At 43.3% G+C, this 16764-nt stretch overlaps 1 protein-coding gene across 3 annotated transcripts in view; it reads right to left on the bottom strand.

The window, feature by feature from the left end:
* Positions 1 to 11146, bottom strand: part of EFCAB14 (EF-hand calcium binding domain 14) — a 41375-nt gene extending 30229 nt beyond the window's left edge. For 2 of the 3 annotated variants that reach the window (XM_059689683.1, XM_059689685.1), the window contains exons 1-3: positions 9996 to 11145; positions 7915 to 8063; positions 1732 to 1877 (exon numbers count right to left, since the gene is read on the bottom strand). In XM_059689683.1, coding sequence (XP_059545666.1) covers positions 1732 to 1877; positions 7915 to 8063; positions 9996 to 10177 — 477 coding nt within the window. In that variant the 5' untranslated portion in view covers positions 10178 to 11145. Of the gene's footprint in view, positions 1 to 1731; positions 1878 to 7914; positions 8064 to 9995 lie in introns of all 3 variants that reach the window. The other variant, XM_059689684.1, reaches the window with a different exon arrangement.
* Positions 11147 to 16764: the final 5618 nt, after the last annotated feature.

Below are 16764 nucleotides of genomic sequence, written 5' to 3'. Positions count from 1 at the left end.
GTGCTTTACTGTGGTTGATTTTCACTTGATGTAATCTCTGCTCAAACTGCTCATTTGCTCTGTGAATACAAGGCCAGCCTATCCTGTTCATTTTGCAGAAAAGGGAGTGAATACTTGCTTTTTCCTAAATACTGAGAGTCCAAAGATAATACATGAGTAAAGACTGCAACTGATCAATTATTTCATTAATGACTAAAAAAAATGAAATAGAACAGAATAGAAAATAAAATATCATAAGGCATCATAAGGGTAAGCTAATATTTTCAGAAACTTTTATTTCAGTTACATATATGTATGTGTTTATTAGATAATGATGTATAACATCTCTTATTGTAGGCAAAAGTTTTAAAGCTGCAGCACCAGGCCATTGATCTGTTCAACTGATGAACTGCCCAACTCCTGCACTACTGCTGCAAGGTGGTGGGGGAGCTTCAGAAATATGTGTAAGCCCTTTATCCTAGCACAGTGCTTCTCCTTGCCACTGGCTTATTCTGAACTTTGTGACTCCATTCTGAAGAAGAGAATATCCTCTTAGTGCCAACAAGAATGGCCCATCTATTTTTAAGCACTTTGCAGGTGTGCCATTCATTTGCTACCTGAGGTTTTTGGTTTTTTCTAATCCACATTTTTCCTAATTAAACTGCAAAAACTGAGGATAGGGGCTACAGTTACCCAGCAACAACTTTATAAATACAAGATCCTTGATCAAAAACCTTTTAGGGATTGGAAAAGTTTTTCCTCTAGGCCTGCTTGTCTGGCCAAGGTATTTAACCAACTCTGCCACTTCCTCCTATGCCAGTGATGGCGAACCTTTTGAGCTCGGCGTGTCAGCATTTTGAAAAACCCTAACTTAACTCTGGTGCCGGGTCACATATAGAAATTTTTTGATATTTGCAACCATAGTAAAACAAAGACTTATATTTTTGATATTTATTTTATATATTTAAATGCCATTTAACAAAGAAGAATCAACCAAAAAACTGAGTTCGCGTGTCACCTCTGACACGCGTGTCATAGGTTCGCCATCACTGTCCTATGCTATGTTAGAATAACTATCATTAGATGTGGATGGTTTCCAGATAGGTTTTAGTATAGTACCGTGGTCGGCAAACTGCGGCTCGTGAGCCACATGCAGCTCTTTGGCCCCTTGAGTGTGGCTCTTCCTAAGCCTTAGGAGTGCCCTAATTAAGTTAATAACAATGTACCTACCTATATAGTTTAAGTTTAAAAAATTTGGCTCTCAAAAGAAATTTTAATCATTGTACTGTTGATATTTGGCTCTTTTGACTAATGAGTTTGCCGACCACTGGTATAGTATATAGTATATACCTCAAGATTGTGTCTGTAAGTTTATATACTTTTAAACAAAATAAGCTCTCATTATCTAATACAAATATGCTATCCTTTTTCTTGGGGATTAGATGGCACTCTTTCTAAAAAAAAAAATTTATACCTACACTGCTCTTTATGAGAACTGACTCAAGTATTTCCAACTCCCTCTGAATTACTCTACTTTGTAAAATTATCCTTTGAAGAAGGGGTTAACAGGTTTAATTATTTGGTAAATGCAAACTATTACCTATTTTACCCGAATTTAATGTGTTGGAATCACAGTTTACAAAAACCATATCAAAAAGTGAAACAATTTGGAGTTACCTATACCTACAGATTCAAACCAAATAGAACTAAATATTCATAGCTAACACAGAAATAAAATCACACTTTTGCTACCTGCTTATTCATTTCTGTGATGTTTATCCAGACCTTGTTCAAGCCCAGCTCTCCAGATTCAATCTTCTCAAGTTCTCTTTGTTTGCTGAGTATTTCTTCATTAAGTTTGGGAATTTCTTGGAATGAACTTTTCTGATTAGATTCCACTAAAAGCAAAAATAAGATCAATCATAAATAGCCATAAAGTTCCCTCATGGCTCCAAGAAAAAAAATGATTCTATACAGTAGGAAAGTAGATAGAACAACACGTTAACCCTGGGAGGATAATGACTAAATTTATATCTATGAACTACATGTCCTTTTATTTATACAAATGTACATCTTTAACACTAAAGCTTTTAACTGGGGCTATTCACGACTGGCAATACAACTTTTAAAAGTCAGGTGGCTAAAAATGATAATGATGACTATAAGCAGTAAGAGTTAGATTTGAATCACAGCTCTGTAACTTACTGTGATCTTGAGAAAATAAATCAACTTTTTTTGAGCTCAGTTTCCTCATCTGTAAAATATACTTTACAAGCCCTAACCGGTTTGGCTCAGCGGATAGAGCGTCGGCCTGCGGACTCAAGGGTCCCAGGTTTGATTCTGGTCAAGGGCATGTACCTTGGTTGTGGGCACATCCCCAGTGGGGGAGTGTGCAGGAGGCAGCTGATTGATGTTTCTCTCTCATGGATGTTTCTAACTCTCTATCCCTCTCCCTTCCTCTCTGTAAAAAAATCAATAAAATATATTAAAATATATATATATATATATATTACAGGAGTTTTAGAATCAAATGAAAGAATGTCTGTAAAGTACTAAACACAGCTGGCCAGGCAGACAGTAAGTGACAAATAAATGTTAAGTACTGACCACCTTTACTCCATTAATGCTCCAGGTGACATCATAAGTTATATCTCTAAGTGTATAAGTCTACTTTTCTCTATCTCAAATTGGTCAAATGGAAGGTGGGTTCTTACCCCCTTTAAAGTACTGTTATGAGGACTAAGATTTTAAATCTTTTTCATAAACAGCAGGGTGTTTTCTTAAATCCACCCAGAAGCTCAAAGTAACAGTAAAGGAAGATAAAGGAACATGTTAACTAAGTATAGGCTGATATTTGGCCTTCCTTTTGGGAAATAATATCTCCTGATTTGTCAGCCTGAAGACAGAGGCCTGCAAGAGTGCTTTCTCTTGTTACTTTAAAGAGTATTTTTCCTTTACATGGAAAATATTGATAATCACTGGTCCTCCAGAATAAAACCTATTTTTTTTTTTAAAGTACACAGTGCGAAATTAGTTATTATATACTTTCTTTGAAACCAAAAACTGGCACACAGGACAGATATAAAACAATTTACTAAAACGTAAGTACTAAGACAGTCTGCATGATTAGCACTTAGAATATACCTGGCACTCAGTATTACTGACTGAATAAATCTGGCCTTTGCTTACCTCCCCAATCACGTTTCTCCTTACTTTACCTACCTCTTTAATCTACTTCCTAGCCAAGCAGATTTTCCTGACATATCAACCTCTTTAAGCCTCAGTGACCCTGCACACTCTATTCTTTCTGCCTAGATGCCTTCAGCATGTCCCTTTTTCATTTCTGCCACCCTAGCCTAGATAATTACTTTCAAGATTCAGCACAAATAGCTGCACAACCCACCTTGGACCACCGCCACCTTTTATCACTCCTAACACTTAATATACACTGTGCTGTAGCTATATACTGTCTGTCTCCTGAACCAGACTGAGAGAGCTGTAAGAGGACAGGGACCAAATCATATTAGTCATATATTCCCAGGGCCAACCAGTGCCAGGGACTCAGAACTCAAATACTTTTCCAGTGAAATAATTATAAGGTATGAAATGGAGATAATGCTAGCCTATTAAGTCAAACAAAGAAAACTCAACAAACAAACACAACAACTAAAAATCATAAAGGACACCAATAAGGAGGGAAAAACTGGCTAGTGGTTTCCCCACTACAACAAAGCCCACTATCTGAAAATTCAGAATTATTAAAATAAATCAGGCATTTTTATTCGTCTTTCAAAATACACACCAAAGAATTTCTTTATATATATATATACTTCCCTAAAAACTTTTTTTTTTTTAGGGTATCACTTTTTTTTAATACATTTTTAAAATTGATTTCAGAGAGGAAGGGAGAGGGGGAGAGAGAGATAGAAACATCAATGATGAGAGAGAATCATTGATTGGTTGCCTACTGCACGCCCACTACTGGGGATGGAGCCCACAACCCAGGCATATGCCCTTGACCGGAATCAAACCTGGGACCCTTCAGTCCACAGGCCAATGCTCTATCCACTAAGCCAAACCAGCTAGGGCTTCTCTAAAAACTTTTAATGTAACATTTGGTTTACACATGATTTGTAGGACTACACATCCATCTCATACAATAAAAACATTTTACCAGTCTAAATTATGCAACACTTAGAATTTCAGTGAATTTAGTTTACATTTTCAGTGAGCTTGCAAAGTAACTCATCCCACACATGTCTGCCATTCCCAAGTGGTCAAACATCCCAAGAGTGTGTGTGTGTGAAGAGGGGGGAGGAGGAGTCTCTCTCTTTCCTGCAGTCTATACAAATTAAGTAGAAGGTAGAAGTGGAAGAAAAACACATAAATAACTTGGGTTACAATTATTAACTAATAAACATATAAAGCTGACAAGCCCTGAACACATTCTGGATGCTGAGGATTGTATGAGCCAAGAAGGGATCATATTTACTATCTGATTTGGGGCCCTGAAGGAGAAACAAGTCAAGTCAAGGCACTCTGACTCCACAAATAGGAGAAAGAGTAGCAAACAACTTACGATTACTTATTCATGTTCTTACAACATGGAAAGCAACTCATTTAAAATTTAGTATATTAAGACTCAAACTTACTTAGCTCTTTTCCTGATCTTCAAGATAGGAAAATGGAGATTTCTGCAAACACCCTTCGGACAGAACATATAAAGCTGATAGCAATATTTTATGTCTTTATAGTCTGCAATAAACTTTTATGTAACTATTAAACTTGTTATTGAGTGCCTACCATGTGCCACTCGGTGCTAGTGCATAAAAAGACCATGAAGTTCTCAGTTCAGCAGGGAGTGAGGCATGAGGCATTGCCACAGTTACTATATGGTGTTACATACACTATGACAGAGGAATGCTCAAAGTGCTTTGATAGCACGAATACATCTTTATGTTGACTGCCAGGTCTATTACACATATACTTTAAAAATGTTTTATGGATGGGAAAGTGAAGGCTCAGAAAGAATAAGTGACTCGTCCAAGTTTTAAAGTTAGTAATGAGCAAGCCAGGATTCAACAGTCAAGCCTTTTACTCCTAGAACCAGCACTCTTTCTAGTATACTCCAGCTACCATAAATACGTACATCCTAATACCCTCATTATCACAAGATCATTTAGGAGACGCTTAGTTCATTAATCTTTCCTTCTTTTACAATTTTTTTTTTTTATTACTCTAGTGTTTCATAGTTGAGTGAAAAAGAGGGATGATTAGGAATAGATCTTCCTTAGAATAACTGTGGAGGTCTTTTGGAGTACCTGGAATACTGAGCTAAGAGTTTCAAGGCCAGCCAGTACTTTTAGCTTAAGGGTCAAGTTACTCCTTGAATACAAGATAAAAACATGAAGCCTCCCTGCTTTGCTTTCTGTTTCAGCAACCTTACCTCCTTTCCTCACAAGTGTCTTGGAAAATTTATTGAAATGAAGAACAATGGGCTCTGAATTTTTCAAAAAAGTGTTAAAGTCAGAATAGCAGATGATCTTATTTAAGTCAGTGAGTTCCACTGTTCTCCTGAAAACCAAGAGGTATATAGGTTGAAATATATTTAAAGCAGAATTCAAGAAAGATTATTTAAACTTTACAAGATTGATCTCATTTATTTATTTATTTTTTTAATTTCTTTATTGGTTAAGGTATTACAAATGTGTCCTCATCCCCCCATTACCCCCCGACCCCCGCCACTACTCATGCTCTCATCCCCCTGTTGTCCGTGTCCATTGATTTGACTTATATGCATGCATACAAGTTCTTTGGTTGATCGAGATTGACCTCATTTAGTCAAGGTAATAGTTTTCACAAGAAAACTCTTGAGCCCTAGCCAGCGTGGCTCAGTGGATAGAGCACCAGCCTGTGGACCAAAGGATCCCAGGTTCGATTCTGGTCAAGGGCACGTACCTCAGTTGCAGGCTCCTTCTGGGGCCAGCCCCGACCCTGGTCGGGGTGTGTACAGGAGGCAACCAATTGATGGAAAAATATCCTTGGGTGAGGATTAAAACAAAATAACAACAACAAAAAACTCTTGGGCAAGTAGTTCACAATGGCTCAGTTCATGGACTGACAACATGCCCCAGGGCCCAGACCCTATCCCTCAGGAAGTCCTGCTTTAGACATTATAGGTGCTGGCATTTCTACTGTAGCAAACCAAAGCCAACAATGCAGTGGGACTGACAATTCTAAATCTGCTTTATTCAGGGGCCTGAGTCTCAGGGGAATGTTGCTCAATTATATAAATTGGGTCTCATAGTCCAGGGTACAATTCCTGGAATCTCCTGAATATAGTATTTATAGGAATTGGGATTAACAAGTGCTCAATAAATATTTGTTGACTCGTTGCCAGGTCTATTACACATATTCTTTAAAACTGCATTTCTAGACAAAGAAATTCGCTGAAAAAGGTATAAATTACTTGGGTGTCCTGTAAACACAGGCACTGAAGAGTCAGAGAAAGGAATTTGAGAGGTAGAATTGAGCAATGTTTTGAAATGTATAAATAAATGATGGCTACATGTGATCAAAACAAGCTGTAGCACAAACCTAAGAAGTCCAACTAATTAAGGAGATGACGGCACAGACAGGTGTCTTCGCTGGTTGTTTACAGTTAAAACTGTTTCTGAAAACCTCATTTCCAAGTTATGATTACTCCTTACAAAGAAAACACTGGCCTTAGAAACACCTTGCAATACGGCTAAGGACAACCATTAAGGAGGAACAACAACCAGAATACAAATCTCATTCTTTTTTACACTATACTCTGATTCCACTAATTGATAAAACATGTAAGTCAGGATGATTCTGGCAGAGAATGACTTACCCAAGGCCATTCCCTAAATCAGGAACTTAGAAGAAAACCAAAGTTAGTAGTTCAGCTTTTTTTTTTCAAGCAACATCACTAGGAATGTCATCAACACACTAAGGATTAGTTGTCCCTAGATCAGGTTCAGAACTTTAATAACTGCAGGCAGCAAAGAGAAGCTGGAGTGAAGGAAAACTAGGATGTTGTGATTTCCCCAGGCTTAATATGGGAAGTAAGGAAAGAACTCTAATTCCAGTTCTGGGGCCAGATTTCTTTATGATCTTAGGAAAGCCTGGTGGTCAGTTTCCTGATGTGTTAATGCTGCTAAGAATAGGGAATTTGTGATTAACTTGGAACTGGTTCCTTAGCTTAGAAAATTAACTCTTGAAACTGAGAACCGAAGATCTCAGTGTTGGTAAACGAAGATATTTAAGTTAAATCTGGTAGAAGCCAGCATGCAAACACATTTTTTAGAAAAAGTACTTTGCTTATGCAAAATACAACTTTATAATTTAGAATATATAAAACTCCATAAGTTAAGAAAGTCTCTTACAATTTGAAACCCACTCATGAGAAATATTTATTTGTGACTTGGCACACAGTAAGCACTTCATAAATGTTGGCTATTATTATTGCCCATTCCTATGTTCTTATACAATTTTTAAGAAGGAAATTTTTTGACAGATTCCCATATTCTTTCTCAAATGGCCTATGAGGAAGAAGGAAATAGCCCAGTGCAATGAGGAAGTATAAAGTGGCAACAGGTGGAGGTTAACCAAGGTTCTAGACTCCTGGACCTTAGTCCTTTCCTTTTGTGCCCTAAATGTTGACTAAGATGTCATTTTTCAGATGCTATTTTTCCTGATGGTGCATGAGCATTGTTTTTTGTTTGTATTTAAGACAAATAACTGTTACTATATTGAAGTTGACAGCTAAGAAAGAATATAAAAATGCTGAAAAAAATGTATAATGTATAATTGCTTTACCAGTGGGCAAAATGCTTAATTCAGCATGGTCCACTTTGTCCTAGATCCTAGAAGAGAATCCAAGATTATACTCTGAAATATGCGACCACTTACTTGTTCTAAATTTCTCCTTGAGGGTATCCAGATCCTCCTTCAGAGCAATTTGCATCCACACCAAGCCCACGCAGGCCACGACACAGGCGGCAAGGATGACAAAAGCACAGAGGGGATAACAGATCTTGCAGCATCGTAAATAGTCTCCCCTGATCACAAGAACAAATTCAACCAGGAGTACAAAGGTGATTACGAGCACAACTTTATTAGAAATAGCATTCCTGTACTGCTATGCAATTATGTTTTTAAATAAATAAGCAGTTCATTTACCAGGGAATACCGAGTAACATAGTTAAATCTGAACAGCAAGTTGAAAATAACCAAGTAATATGACCTATGAAGAGGTCATCTATTCAGTACAAAAGTTTAAGACTTCACATGAAACAGAGGGACTTCCTGTGGGCCACCGGAAGCACCTGTGGGAACTGCAGCTCACTGCAATCACTACCAATGCAAGTCTTTGGAAACAATCTCAGGTTAGGAAAGTGCCGAGACCAGGGCTTCGCTGCAATTCCATCACTGCACTGTAATTTACCTACCTGCCTCTGTCAAACGCATGCTCACTCCAGGGGACCCTGTTCAGTTTATTGAAATTTCATAAACTTTTGAGCAAGTTTTACTGCAAATGGGATGAAAGAAATAGGAACTGTAGGGTGAAGTGGACACCTGGTACATTCTAGCTATCGGCTTAGAACAGGGGTCCTCAAACTTTTTAAACAGGGGGCCAGTTCACTGTCCCTCAGACTGTTGGAGGGCCGGACTATAGTTAAAAAAAAAAAAAACTATGAACAAATTCCTATGCACACTGCACATATCTTATTTTGAAGTAAAAAATCAAAATGGGAACAAATACAATATTTGTATTTGCATGTGGCCCGCGGGCCGTAGTTTGAGGACCCCTGGCTTAGAAGAAAGGAAGCATAGAAAAGAGTTAGATTTCACATCAAATTTCAACCAACACTCAGGTCTAAACTAACCCAGAAGGGTAACTACTCCAGTTGAGCTATTCCATTTCATCAGATCTGCACAACCCAAATTTAGGGTTGTCCTTAACTACCTAATCTGGCAAAGCTCATCAGAAGCCAAATCCTTCCTTTAACAAAATAGGACAAAGATACTCTAAACCAGCGGTTCTCAACCTGTGGGTCTCGACCCCTTTGGGGGTTGAACGACCCTTTCACAGGGGTCGCCTAAGACCATCGGAAAATACATATATAATTACGTACTGTTTTTGTGATTAATCACTATGCTTTAATTATGTTCAATTTGTAACAATGAAATTGGGGGTCACCACAACATGAGGAACTGTATGAAAGGGTCGCGGCATTAGGAAGGTTGAGAACCACTGATCTAAACAAACTCAAAGGATTCAACCTTTTTTCGCACCCCAACCTTTTGCCTAGCCCTTGCTTCCACATGATCAGCAGAATCTCTTTTCTTTTAATGTAGTCCCTGAGAGGGTCCAAGGCACTGTCCAGGTTCCCTCCAGCCCTTTCCCAACCCTGAGCCCTAATTCCCAATGTCCTCAATACTCACTACTGGGTCAGTCTAGTGGCTGCACCATTTGAAAGTGGTTTTGGGAAAAAGCTGCCTCTTCACTTTGTCCTCCATGCTCCATTAACTCTCAAGCCTCGTACAGTGTGTCCCTCAACAAATTCTTCCATCACCAAGATTCAGACTCACAAGAGTGCAAAATAAATAAATAAATAATTTACAGTCTTAAGGTCCCTATCTCGGGGGACCTTAAAAAAAGGCTACTTCCAAAAGCTTGTCTGCTCCTATGTTCCTATTCTTAGCTTCTTTGCTCCTCCTGACTTGGTGTTCCTGGGCTCCTGGCACATTCCCCACATCCACACTTCCACCCTAGGTTTGGAGCGCTTTTTTGTACACTTACAGACAGATCTCTAACTTATCCTTCATTGAGAACCTGAAGAAACAACTTTTCTCCCTCTTTGCCTTCCAAGGACTACACCGACTGATTCCCCCCCAAGAACTCCCTTCTCCTTCTCTTCAATTTGCTCCCTTGGTCGTGCAAGCAGCTCTCTTCTCCCCATCCCACCCCTCACCACCGCATAACTCACCTGACAAAGCGAGAGCGACTGCCAACTACACCAAACTCCTCTTCCTCCTCGGAGCTGGACTCGGAGTCCGAAGCAGGAGGCTCAGTGCGAAGCAGGCGGTGGCCCGAGCCTTTCTTGGGCTTCTTTCTCCGGCTCTCCCCAGACAAGCCAATCAATGCATTGAGCTCTTTGCGCTTTTTCATCTTCTTGTGTGGGGTGAGCGGAGCACCCACTCCGGAGCTGCCAGGTTCGTACCCGAGGCCCAGTTCTCTTGTTACCTTGGAGCTGCCTTCCAGGGTGGGGGATCCTGGGCCAGAGCCCCCTGGCCACTCCCACCCAGGGGTGGGACTGACCAGATCCGCTGGGAGCTGGAGATGGGAGCCCAGAGGAAACTGGAACTGCTGGGTGGGGGAAGTCACATAGATAGGGCCCGGGAGCTGGTGATCCAAAAGGTCCTGGGCATGAAGTGTCAGTTAAGAGGGTGTGAAGGGGGATAAAAACCAAGCCAAGAACGAGCGACGCTCAGCCCTGATAAGTAGATAATGTTCCTAAGGGTGCTCCGAGAGCTGGGGAAGGGCACACGGACGGGTGCTTTGGGCTTCCGGGCAGGATTTCCAATGGAGAGAGAAGAGAAACTTGTTCTTGAACGGGAGGCAAGGGAGAGGCGCACAACCAGGCAGTGCGAGCGCGCCCGTCCCTCCTCTGCTGGAGAGGTGGCAGCAGGAGGGGCTCCCGGTTGCTCCGGTCCGGACACAGTCGGGGAGACAGCCAATGTCCGGGTCGGCGGTGTTCACTGTCCTCCGGCCTTAGTTTGCAGGAAGTCCAAGACCGAGGAAAACCCAGAGGCCGGTTCGGAGGGCTCGGCCTGGGAGGAGCCAGTCCCGCGCCCGGGGAGACCCCCGCCCCGCTGTCTGGGCCTGGGGGCACGGTGCGGGAGGGCGACGGCGGCTCTGCCCACCTGAAGAGCTCCCGCCCAGAGTTTGAGGTGTTCCGGCACCGGCGACTCTTGGCAGCTCACAAGCGCCTTCTTCGCTCCGTCCGCGACTCCGGCCTCCGCTCCGGCTGCGGCCGCGGCTGCTCCCGACGCGCAGGTGGCGGCGGAGGCTGCCGCGGGTTCCAGCCCCGGGCCATCGCTCCAGCTCCAGCTCACTTCCTCTTGGCCGCAACTGCCAGCGCCGCCTGCCAGTAAGCCGCGTTCCCATTGGCCGGCTTCCTGGTGACGTCACACCACCGGCGCCTGTAGAGGCGGGAGGCGGGGCGTTAAAGGGCCCTGGGCACCTGCAAGGGGGGGGCCCGGCTCGCTGGTGGGGAGGCCCCGCCCCCACAGGGGCGTGCACTCACCTGAGCTGGGGAGGAATGCTGTTTCCTGAGGGGTCGGCATGGGGTCAGCCGAAGCGCCTAGGTACTTGACTTGCTTGGAAACTTTAATCAGCTACCCTGGCCCGTTTGGTTCAGTGGGTCGAGTATCGGCCGTTGAGCTGAAGCATCCCGGGTTCGAGCGCATGCCCAGGTTTCGGGCTCGACCCCTAGTGTGCAGGAGGCAGTAGATCAATAATTCTCTCTCATTATTGACGTTTCTATCTTCCTCTCTGAAATCAATAAAAATATGTTTTTTAAAAAGCTTATCGAACTGAACTTATGAACTTACTCAGCCTGGAGGCAACGCACCTCTGACTCACGGGCTGTTTTTGACCTGATTGAACACAGTTATTCATTTCATAAATATTACCACGTGTCACGAGCAGTTCTGGCGTTGGAGATACAGAGATAAGCAAAACAACTACTGTCCCCCTAAAAATAAATACAGGACACCCAGTAAAGTTTGAATTTCAGATAAACAATGAATAGTTTTTTAGTGTATGTCCCATACAGTTTCTGGGACATCTTCATACTGAAAACTTAATTTTTTATCTGAAATCCAAATTTAACTGGTATCCTGTATCTATCTGCCAATCCTATTCCTGCAGCTTTATTCTGGTGGGAGGAGAGCAACAACAGACATGCATATCACATGTCAGGAGGTGATAAGTGTTATGAAACATAAGGGGATGGGAAGTGCCTCTGTGATAAGGGGACATTGGGTTATAGACTGGGAGGAAATGGGAGAATGAGCTATGCAATGGCCAGGAGGAAGGAGTCACCTGGAAAACCTGGTGTGGCTGGACCTGAAGAGCAAAGAGGAGAGAGGTGGGAAATGAGATCAGGGCCAGATGGTGAGGGGCCTTATGTATGATGGTGTGGACTTTGGGGAAACATTGGTGCCTTAAGCTGAAAAGAGGCGTACTTTGGTTTAGATTTTTAAAAGGTCACTCTGGCCTACTGTGTGGAAAAGAGAATTGGGAGAAGGGGAGGAACCAAAGGAAACCAGGAAACCAGTCCAGATAGAGAATGGTGATAGACTAGGGTGACAATAATGGAGATGGTGAGCATTCTGGATGCTTCTTGAAGTTAGAGCTAATAATATTTACTCATGGATTAGATGAAAGGTGTGAAGAAAGAGGAGTAATGGAGGACTTCAGAGTTTTTGGGTGGGACAACTGGAAGAAGGGAATTGCCATTTACTGAGATGGTGAAGAGCAGGTGTGGGGCAAGTTTGAGAAGCCAATTCAATATTCAAATGGCTGTTTTGGTATATCCATTTAGAATTTGGGGCAGAGGTTGGGGCCTGAAATATAAACCTGAGAGTATCAGATGGTATTTAAAGCAAAGAGCTTTGAACTACTTGGAAGAAAGTAACTTACAGTAATCTTTTTTTAAAATATATTTTTATTGATTTCAGAGAAGAAGGGAGAGGGAGAGAGAGATAGAAACATCAATGATGAGAGCGAATCATTGATTGGTTGCCTCCTGCATGCCCCACACTGGGGATCGAGCCCACAACCCTGGCTTGTGCCCTGACCAGGAATTGAACTGTGACCTCCTGGTTCATAGGTTGATGTTCAACCGCTGAGCCATGCAGGCCGGGCTTAAAGTAATTCTTTTATGGCAATTATGTGATCATTCTTATTGTACCATTTGCACTGTGTTTGTTCAGGGAGACACACCCAAAGCTGGTGTGTCTTATTTACCTTTCTGTGTCTAGCCCAGAGGCAGGCATTTAGTAACAATGATCTGATAAATATGTGATAGATACTTACATAAGTGGGCAGAGTTGTACGGAAGTATGAGTGGAGTTGGAATCACGAGATCTGGGATTAAATTATGCTTCTAATATTATTTCTGTCAGCATGGAAGCCATTTAAATTTTCTGAGCTTCAGTTTTCCCTCTGAAAAATGGTGATAACATCTATTTCACTGGACAGACAAATGAGAAGATGCCTGAGAAAGTGCTTCTGAAGCCCCAAATCATGGTGCAGTTATTGCTTTTATTGTCTCCTTTTGATTCTGGAGCTGTGCACTCCAATACAGTAGCCACTAGCTATATATGGCAATTTAAATTTACATTTAATTTAATCAACGTTGAATAAAAAGTTTAAATGAGCTCTTCTGTCTTACTGGCCACTCTACTACAGGGAGCCAGGGGCTGAGGAAACCACAGGAGTGAGGCAGGCCACAGAGGCAGGCCAACTGCAATGACTTCTGGTCAGCCAGATCCTGCCCTCTCTGCAGGACTGGCTACATAATTTGTGGGGCCCAATGCAAATGAAAATGCAAGGTCCTTTGTTAAAAAGCAGAAAAACGATTTTTCTTTCCTTTGTTATTCCTTACTCAGCCTGTCATGTTGTTTATGATTCACTAATGAATATTATGCTCCCTTGGGCATGGGGATAATCACAGGGGCCTGGGACCCTGCCTCTGGCTTGGTATGCATCCCCTCCCTGCATCCAGGCCCCTGCCTGGGATAGAAGAAGGACAGGGAAACAGGTAGATGAGAACCCATTTTGGGGAGAGGAAGGGGGGAGGTGATGAGAGATAGAATGACCTGTGAGCTGAGACTCCAGGTCCCCAGGCAATGCTTCATTGTTTCATGGACTTCATTTACAAAACACAAATTCAAAATCAAATTACTGTGAAATTCAAGATGGCAACCACAGAACATTAAATCCCATTGAGGGGCACCCTTCCGAGTGGGGGGTTCTGTGCAACTGTACTGGCCACACACCCCTGGAGCTGGCCCTGATAACACCTAGCTCACAGAGCAGCTGTGAAGAGGGAATGTGCCTGACTCATAGTTAGTGCTCAGTAAATGTCAGCTGCCCTCTGAATATGATTAATTATTAAATGTGATGTACTACAGACTTACTAAATGTAATTTTGATGATATGCCTTTATTTACCTAATAGAAAAGACTGCTTTCATCTGCTTTAAGAACTTTGTTTGCCATCATCTTTCTTGGTGTTTTTCTATGGTTAAAGAGGGGGGAAGGAACAGAAATGAACATTTAAACATACTTAGGTATCAAGCATTTTGGTGTTAATCCTCACTACAATAAGCTAGTCTTCCCCAGGCAAGTGTTTTATCCCTGCTCTAATTGAGGAGGAAAATGATGCTCAGAGATTGCAAGAGGCTTGCCCAGGGACACACAGGACATCAATGGCAGATGCTGGGACTTGAGTCAACTTCTGTCTGCCTCTGAAGCCTGAGTTCTGTGCCCAGTGCCCTGCACCATGCTGATGGAGCCCACTGTCTGGGGCCTTTTTCTGGAACTGAAGAATCTTCCTTCCAGGGTGGCCTCATCTGCTTCCCCAGGCCCCTTCCCCATTCTTTTTGCTGTTGTGCTGGCAGGTGCATCCTGACCCCTGAGGAGAGGACTAAGGACAATGGGAGGGGAAGGATTGGGTCGTAGGAAAGGGGCCAAGCTCCAAGCTAAACAATGGTTCCTCTCCCAGTGGGTCCCAGGCAGCGGGAAGTAGCAAATGGTTCCCAGCATTATTGTGGGCAGGGGTGAGGGCTGCGCCTCTGGGATTCTCCTATTCTAGGCACAGCCTCCTCTGAGTTGCTGCAAGCTTTGGTGCCTCCGCTGTGTAGTAGCTTCAGTTTCCCCATCTATGAACTGTGCTTTAGCACTCAGAATAGTGCCCAATGCTGGAGGACCTCAGGAACTGTTGGCTGAATTATCTTATAGGAAGAGTAGAGGAAACGCTGAGAGTTTCTAGGCATTGTTCTTCATCTTGGTGACCTCATCCAGCCATCCATCTACCCACCCACCCGACACTACTGCCTTGAGGGAGTCTCTACCCTGTGTGAGGCTGTGAAACACATCAATAATATCCAGGCTTTGCCCTGCAAGATTCCCAGGAAGCAGGCAATGGCTTCTGGGAGCAAATGCCACAGGATAGGTTTATACTGGAAGAAGTAAGAAAGCAAGTTTGGAGTGACAGGGTTTATTTTAGGATGAGAACAATAATCCTGGGAGGAAAGAACCTGCATCGAGGCCTCCAGCCCACCTGCCCCTGCTCCTGCCGTCTGCCTCTGGCGCTTGAGCTGGAGACAGGGCTGCAACTGGACATGGAAGGAGCTCTGGGACCAGCACGTCTAGGTTCGAGTCTCAGCCTCTCCACCCACTAGCTGTGTGACCTTAGGCAAGTTCCTTTCCCTCTCTGAGCCTGTTCTCTCATGTGTAAATCAAAACTAACAATGTTCCACACCTGGCTGTGCCTGTGGTAAGGATTACACTTAAATGGCGGGCATTAGAGGTTAAAGCTCTCTAATTATTAAGTGCATTGGGTAGACAGGTTGACCAGGAAGCACCTCTGGACCTCTGGGGAACCTTATTTGAATGGGGAGGCTCTTCTAATTGAAGAAGGGCCGTGTGTGTGTGTGTGTGTGTGTGTGTGTGTGTGTGTGTGTGCGCACTGAATGTTGGTGGGAGACGCTGAGTCGGCAAGGCCACTTGAGGGTAGGGCAGGAAAAAAGGAGGCTGCCTGGGCCCTCCTGAGTTCTTTCTGAGGGAACTGGCTTTGTGTGTCTACATCAGCCTAAGACTGTGGCTCCAGCTCTGTCTGATACCAGAGTCTGCTTTCCTGAGAAGACCCGCTTGAGGGGGACACTATACACATGCACGGGGCTTGTGCTGCCCTCTGCTGTTTTTTTTTTGGACAACTGCATGTATTGGATGGGGACAATTTCCATTCACATAAGTCTCCTATGTCCAGCCCTGTGTTGGAAAGTGGGGACATACAGATAGACAAAATTATAATCTTATATTCCCGCTGTTTAAGAGCTTCCAGTGTGTGTGTGTGTGTGTGTGTGTGTGTGTGTGTGTGTGTGTGTGTGAGAGAGAGAGAGAGAGAGAGAGAGAGAGAGAGAGAGAAGAGAGAGGTGAGATAAAACAGACACATCTATAATTATAAAAGCATAATATGATAATTAGACCAGACAGCCGAATGATCTTCCGGACATCTACACTAAGCCCCAGCGGCGGCCGAGGCAGAGGCTGTTAGGGGCAGTAAGGCAGGCAGGTGAGCAGTTAGGGGCTATCAGTCAGGCAGGTGAGCGGTAGGAGCCAGCGGTCCTGGATTGTGAGAGGGTGCAGGCCAGGCTGAGGGAACGCGCCCCCCCCCCCCCCCCCCGCATTCTGCGCATGAATTTTGTGCACTAGGCCTCTAGTAAACAATAAAGATGTAATCAACACTATGATACAAGATGGGGAAAGGGTAGGGATGTCATCAGGAAAAGCTTTTGAAAGAATGTAAGTTTTGCCCTAGCTGGTTTGGCTCAGTGGATGGAGCATCGGCCTGCAGACTGAAGGATCCCAGGTTTTATTACGGTCAAGGGCACATGCCTAGGTTGTGGGCTCAACTCCCAGTGTGGGGCATGCAGGAGGCAACTGATTAATGATTCTCTTTCA

Source organism: Myotis daubentonii, chromosome 3 (assembly GCF_963259705.1).
Source record: "Myotis daubentonii chromosome 3, mMyoDau2.1, whole genome shotgun sequence".
NCBI lineage: Eukaryota > Metazoa > Chordata > Mammalia > Chiroptera > Vespertilionidae > Myotis > Myotis daubentonii.
The sequence above is the reverse complement of the archived record's forward strand: the minus strand, read 5'-3'. Positions and strand labels throughout refer to the sequence as shown.